This window comes from Dinoponera quadriceps, unplaced genomic scaffold (assembly GCF_001313825.1).
Source record: "Dinoponera quadriceps isolate SergipeBrazil2010 unplaced genomic scaffold, ASM131382v1 scaffold1290, whole genome shotgun sequence".
NCBI classification, from domain to species: Eukaryota; Metazoa; Arthropoda; class Insecta; order Hymenoptera; family Formicidae; genus Dinoponera; species Dinoponera quadriceps.
This window is the reverse complement of record NW_014555424.1, coordinates 435,597-442,365: the sequence shown is the minus strand read 5'-3', so window position 1 is coordinate 442,365 and position 6,769 is coordinate 435,597. Positions and strand designations below refer to the sequence as shown.

General features: G+C 43.8%; 1 protein-coding gene across 1 annotated transcript; it reads right to left on the bottom strand.

The window, feature by feature from the left end:
- Positions 1–207: 207 nt before the first annotated feature.
- On the bottom strand, positions 208–6,359 carry LOC106744124 (Down syndrome cell adhesion molecule-like protein 1 homolog). The gene is made up of 6 exons (XM_014618588.1): positions 5,990–6,359; positions 4,992–5,285; positions 4,202–4,392; positions 3,927–4,056; positions 3,532–3,672; positions 208–2,265 (listed from the first exon to the last, which is right to left on the bottom strand). The coding sequence occupies exons 1-6, from the start codon at positions 6,033–6,035 to the stop codon at positions 2,102–2,104; spliced, it is 966 nt and encodes a 321-aa protein (XP_014474074.1). The 5' UTR covers positions 6,036–6,359; the 3' UTR covers positions 208–2,101.
- Between the last annotated feature and the right edge of the window lie 410 nt (positions 6,360–6,769).

Sequence of the window (6,769 nt, the reverse complement as noted above, 5' to 3'; positions counted from 1 at the left end):
ATTGTTATTTCCGTGATATTTGAGATATCTGGTCTTGGTATCATTTTCTCTCATAATTAAGGTGTTAGATTCTGCTTCGGACACTACACATTAGACTCGCTCCTCAACGAGACCGTTAGCGGAGGATCTGTCGTCGGAGAATAGTGACTAGGAGATGGAACACCGCGTATTCCTTCGTACGGTTTATTGTACCTATTGAAACTTATGTTTATCCGCCCGCCTGTTTCTCTCCTTTTATGTTTTAGTTGCTGTTTAGGAAAATTTGATTTTTGCGAATCAACGTGAGTCAATTAGTAGTCAGTTAATAGACAAAGTTCAGTGATTCTGTGTTAAGATGGTGCAGAAGTATGTTGAAGCGACATACGCATCCCTCGAACGATCGCATGCGAATTATTGTGAAAAATATTATCGATAAAATCTGAATTACCACGAAAAGATGTATGTACACCTGCGTTATTATTATTATTATTATTACGATTAAGGGTCGCACACCAAATGCATGAGCATCCAGCTCAAAGCAGCTATATTGATTTGCAGAACATGCCAGCTATACTATGCACATGCATTTTGTGTGTGACAGCCTTAAAATGACATTTTCATCTGAATTCTTCGAAATCGCGGGATTTTTCTCACGAGCAGCACGAGCACATAATGAGCAGTAGCATATTTACAGAGAGAGAGAGAGAGAGAGAGAGAGAGAGAGAGAGAGAGAGGGGAAAGCGAGAGAGAGATTCTATACATATGTATCGATAATAAAACAACAAAAACGAGAGAGCGATTTTCCGCAGACATTCTTAGAAAGGAACTTTCAACGACTTGTGCACACCTTAAAACGGCAGTAAGTTCATCAAATCGTACATCGTACGATCGATTGAACAACAAATGATCTTATTTAGAAAAAGAACAATACTCGCTATTCGCCGCGTTACTTCTCGGAAAAAGTAAACGAGTGCAAAATACATTTTCCTCCTGACACGATACCGTTCGATTATCGCGATTTCGCGAAATTATCTCTTAGAGTTTTACAGTCTTACTACGATTCTTTTGGCTTGACAGGAGTCCTTTCCTTCGCCTTTAAGCTCGATCAGTCTGAGCGGTCGAGTGTGAGTGTCGTCGGGAGACTAACGGGAGTGAGAACGTCCTGCAGTAAACATCTCCAAAAAATTCTATTAACCTCCTCACGAAGTCTGGTGGAGTCTTACGCTCTTTTGGGTTTTGAACACTTTGTGTCGCGTTTCGTTAATCAGGGGTCGGACGAGAACACGGAACCGTTTTTTTTTTCTTCAATTCCTTCCGTTTCGACAGTCTCTTTTGTCGGTGAAGCTAGTTTCTACAAGATTAACAACTACTTCACACATGGAAGAGATGTTTTCCGATTCTCGGAAATAGATGTTCCTCTAGCGATCTCATTGCGCGAAAAAAAATAATATGTAAAATATAGAAACTAATTAGTTCAACAGTGAAATTTTACCGAAAATTTTACTCGAAGGATTCTTTGTATCATGAGATCGGATAATCTCTTGCGATTCTAAGAGTCACGATTAAAATCGGAATGTCAATATTCCTAAGCCGCGAGAAATATTATCACCGACTGTGTTGCGCGCGCGATTACAATTTCCGCACATCACTGTGTATAAAAAGTTAATCTACTCAAGTTCGCTGCTCTCGAGAGCTTAATCTAGAAATCTTCCAAGAACCACGACGGCTTTCCGCGAGCGTGTTCCGGAAGATTCGTCACAAAGTCGCTTTAAAAAAACGAAGGTTCCTGGAGAACCTTTCTTTTTTAGAATAAAAGCCGGTTCCCTCCTAGTTCGATCCCCGATAACAAACGGAAAACTCGAGACTGGCGGGACACTGCGAAGCGACTGACGGTTCCTGAAGATAACGTCTCGAGACATGTATTCTTTCACCGTAATCGCTAGGTAGTCTTGCTTTCCTATTCTATCGTCGACTTTTGTTTCCTTTTCTCTCTTCGAAGTCGAGGCCTTTAGCGGTGAATTACTTACTCGTTTCAAGACGACGTCGAGAGAGAGAGAGAGAGAGAGACGTGTTCGTGTCCGTTGTTGCTTCGAAGGCGCTTCTAAGATAAACGAGAAATACGCTAGAGCCGTCTAGGTTGCACGACGCTATTGTTGTTGAGGCGCGTGGTTGTCTGATTGTTGAAGTTCTCGTCCTGCGGTATGTGCTCGGTGCGCTCGTCGAAAAATCCCGGGTTCAAAATGATGTTCGGCACGAGCTCAATTACCTCCTGCTCCTCCAGCTGCGCTGCAATCACGGAACGGAGATTAATCTTCATTGGTCTGGGCCACGGACCTTATTGGCTTCTACCCTCTCCCTTCACCGGTTCTCTTTGTCAGGTGCATCTCTTCATCCCAGAGTCTCGTTAGTTTGATCACTTTTTTCGTATTATTTTTGCGTTTATAACATTTTGATTGGTGTGACATTATACCGAATCTGATGCTTAAAATGCCAATCGGGATTTTCGCTTGCCTGACAAATAAATGCGCTACCCTTGACCTACCTCGATATCGCCAGAGAGGTCTCACCGTATCACTTTATCTAGGCCATAATGCTCTATGACTATCGTGATACTTACTATTCGATGCTAACTAAGATTATTCGGCAGGCTCATTAATTCATACAATGTGAGTGACATCTAATCGGAATAACAAGATAGAGTATAATTAGTATTCAGAGATAGATAGAGAGAGGTAGTGACGAGACAAACAAGTTTGCGACGGAGAAAAACTCTATCTGCAAATCCGAATATATATTTCATTCCAATGAGTGCCATAGTTGGTACAAGATTGAGATAATAATGTTAATGGATTGTCAACTGAGTGCACGTTGTTAGTGTACGGTGCGATAAGATTTGATAAGTGTCATATCGATAAGAAAAATTAACTAAAAATGAAGACAGACAGACACACGTCTCTGTTGAATGTTACGTTGAGACTTGTCGTTAAATGTTGAGTTGGAAAAATCTGCGAAAGGTGCAGAAAGAGAGCACAAACAAGATATCAATGTGTATGTGTGTGTGTGTGTGATAAAGAGAAATAATCAGAAATTTATTTCATCAGAAAGAGAGAGAGAGAGAGAGAGAGAGAGAGAGAGAGAGAGAGAGAGAGAGAATATTATTAAAATTCGAAAGAACACATGGCTGTCGCAAGAGAGAAGCTAGAGATCACGGCTATAGATAAGTTCAGCCGGATGCTAATTGTAAGATGCTAATAACGTTCCTTCTGCGTAAATTTATAATTATGATGCGGCTAGTGAAGTGTGTACGTTTTTTAGCTAATTTGCGTCACGAGGAGGTTTCTATATAAAAAACGGAAAACGAGATTCTCTGTGGATATCGTGCTTGTTAGTCAATGCCACATGAATATGTTATATATATATATATACAAATGATGTATATATATTTATAGTATACGGTCACCAGCGGAAAGAAGTAGTAGTAGTAGTAGCAGCAGTAAAGAGACAGAGTAGAAGCGGAAGCTCTTACGTAAGGTTACCAGAGAGGATGCTTACAGGGTATTTTCCACTCGCGATACAGCAGGTAACAAGTACCTAAACCGAGAATCATAAGTGTGCCCATGACAATACCTACGGCTGCCACCCAGACACGCGTATCGAAATTCTCTACGCCGGCTAAAAGGTGTCGGGCGAGTTCTGAAAATTAGTTACGTCGCGTAAGATAGATCGTTAGTCGCGACAACAAGAGATACGCTCGGTGTATATATATATATATATATTCCCATTCTCAAAGAAAGATACATTGTACCGTGTATATAGTTCGACGATAGCTTCGCGACATCTCGCATAGAGTATTCGAGTATTTTCGCTTTACAGATCCCAGAGACAGAATTCTATTTACAACAGCCGTGATGCGCTTATAATTTAATAGCAATCGTAACGCAAAATACCCAATTCCTCCACGCTGTGATGCGTGTGACCCTCCACCTCCACGATCTCGCCTCTCCCCAACTGATTGGTTGCCCACACTCGGAACAAGTACGTCGTGTTTGGCACCAAGTGATACACATCTATTTGCCTCTTTAAAACGATTAAACGATCGTCAGCTTCGGTCGGATCAATCCTTATTGATCAGAAATGGTGCAACGCCTCGTGTCATGTTCGTTCCACGTTGCGTTCTCCATTCCTACTTTCCGTTCGCGTTTCGATTGACCGCGATACTCACGGAATTCGGAGGAATGTGCGTTGGAACAATGGGCTTCCACTCTTCCGGTTTCTCACCCGCGGGTGGTTTTAGACGATATTCGGCAGTGAAGTCTATGATAGGATATCCGCCGGTATCACCCACCTCCCAGAGGATGTTGGCCAAGATCGTGGACGGCTTGACCCACACATTGTGCAAGGCTGGTGGAGGCGCTGCGAATATAAATAATACGAAGCTAAAAAATTTATAATATGCCATCCGATAAATCAAAGATCGCTTCATTCATAGTCAGATCTTATGTTAAAGATCGTCCCAAGTTTATTTTCAGATGCTCAGTAACCAGTAAAATCCGCGCAACATCTGAAGATAAGGCCCTTACTCTTATCGTTAGACTTGAAGCTAAAAGCATTAAGCTGTAAGTTACAAGCCTCAATATATTAAATCAAGCAGTCCACAATACTCACTAGGCGGTAAGAAAACTGACCAATCACAGACGATTATTTTCCTTACAGTCGAGGAATCATTGACTGCAATTGGCCAATTTCTTTACTGCTTAAATGGGAATTGCTGATTTCCTTACGTCTCATGGTTTACAGATTAGAGCAAGCTTAAAGTCGGATATGACGTCAATTCACGCTTAACGTTTCAACGCTTACGCTCCACTTGAAGTAAGATTGTGGATAAGGATGAACTGGAGACAATAAACTGGATCTTAAATATAACATCTGACTATGAACATCGCCCTGAGATCAACCATTATATGCTGTACGCGATTACGAATTATTATTCTGCGCAATGAGATGCAACGTACTCCTGACTTCCACGTTGATCCTCGCTTTCAGGGCATCGTGATCGTCGTCCAAGGTGCACGAGTAATTGCCGGCGTCGTCCGAACTAACGTTCAACAGTTCCAGCACACCGTTTGTCTCCACTATCAGGCGCTCGATTTGCCCGTCCTCTCGACCCTCTCTTACCCACATTACTCCTACCGGATCGTTTGAATGCGAAGGAAGAGCGCTTTCCTCGGCGCAGGCCAGCTTCAAGTCCTTACCCACATCCACGGCGACGTACCGTACCGGTACCACGGCCACTGCTTCCTGCCATCCTGCAAAAGGCGCGAGCACATGTGTTAGTCACGTCAATGACAGTTAACGTACAATAAAGTTTAGTTACGGAAGGGGAGGGAGGGGTCGTCGGCGTTCTCGTTTGCGCGACTACGGACGCACGCACGGAGGAAACTAACTCGTGCACGCTAGCTTGCCGCGTCGTTGAGGATGTAGGCGGGTGAATTGATAAATAGATTTATTAGGGCCTCTTAGGGGCCGATTATTGTTCTCGAACGCGCGAATTAGCGAGAGAAACGAAGACGAGACGGGATTGAGAACAATAATAGGAGGATAACACGCTCGGGCCGAATGTGCTATATACAACTCGTTCTACGCGGTTCGTGACTGCGCGGCCACTTCCCGGTGACGCAGGTGACGATAACAACGGGGTAAAAAAAAGGTGCAACCAGGAGAACGACGATAATAATCGCTCCTTACATAACTCGACCCTGAATCGTAACGATCGCCCGGTATGTACTATAGCCACTCCTAGATCGCATGATCGCTGAGGGATATAGATCGTACATTGTTCATCGGCGAACGCGTATTATGTATACATATATATGTACATAAATATATATATATATATATATATACGTATGTATGTATGTGTGTATATATATACATTGTCTCTCTCTCTCTGTTCTCTCTCGCTCGCTATCGCGCTAATTGGCGGCGCATGATTTCGGCCAGGTACACTCACCTGTCAGGAAGAGTATCAGCAACGGCAGCAATTTACGTCCAACCATTCTGCCATACTAAGGAGCGCGCGCGAATACTTGGGCGAAGTGCGTTATATTACGAAACTCTCCTCGGCCGCATCCCGTCACTCGATCGATCGTTCTCCTTTCGACACCGTATTATCTCTCTTTCTTCGTCCCCCAGTTTATTCTTCTCTTCACTCACGACGATCCCTCGCGTCGATCGGAAGCGCGCGTCACTCGGCGAATGTTGCGTCGATCGTCGCCGCTGTCAAACTCATCACGATCCGTCGTCGGTGGCCGCTCGCCACTGTGAGTGTGTCGCATCAACTCGTCACGCTTCGCCGAACACCGCCCGTCCGGCGCGTCTCGCACTTTTATCGAATAGCACCGCCGGCATCCTCCCGCGGCGGCGTTCCGTACCTGCGTCAACGACGCGTCGTCCGTCAGTGCCTCGATGCAGGACGTTCGGTAAAATGTTTTCCGATGCTCGATAGGAGAGAGTCCTTACCTTCCAGGGGTTCCAGCTGCCAGTTCCTCGCATTACTGCAGTTCTTTGGGTATTGCAGGTACATCTTTGCACCAAATATTAGTCTAGATCTACAACAGGTGTATCGAATGGGTGCAAGAAATGATTAACACAATGTTACAACGATGTGATTACAATGATATTTTATAACATGTAATGTTTTCAAGTAGAGTAAAAGGCTAAAGATACCGATTGCAGATCGGACTTACAGGTCTACAGGTATTACAGGTCATTTAACTGCTCGACTAGGCGC

Excerpts from the sequence above, each read along its gene's own strand:
- LOC106744124 (XM_014618588.1), bottom strand. The coding sequence starts at position 6,035 with ATGGTTGGACGTAAATTGCTGCCGTTGCTGATACTCTTCCTGACAG. Across the intron at positions 4,393-4,991 it reads GATCAACGTGGAAGTCAGGA|CGCCTCCACCAGCCTTGCAC; the intron begins GTACGTTGCATC and ends TTATATTCGCAG. Across the intron at positions 4,057-4,201 it reads CGCACATTCCTCCGAATTCC|AGGCAAATAGATGTGTATCA; the intron begins GTGAGTATCGCG and ends ATCGTTTTAAAG.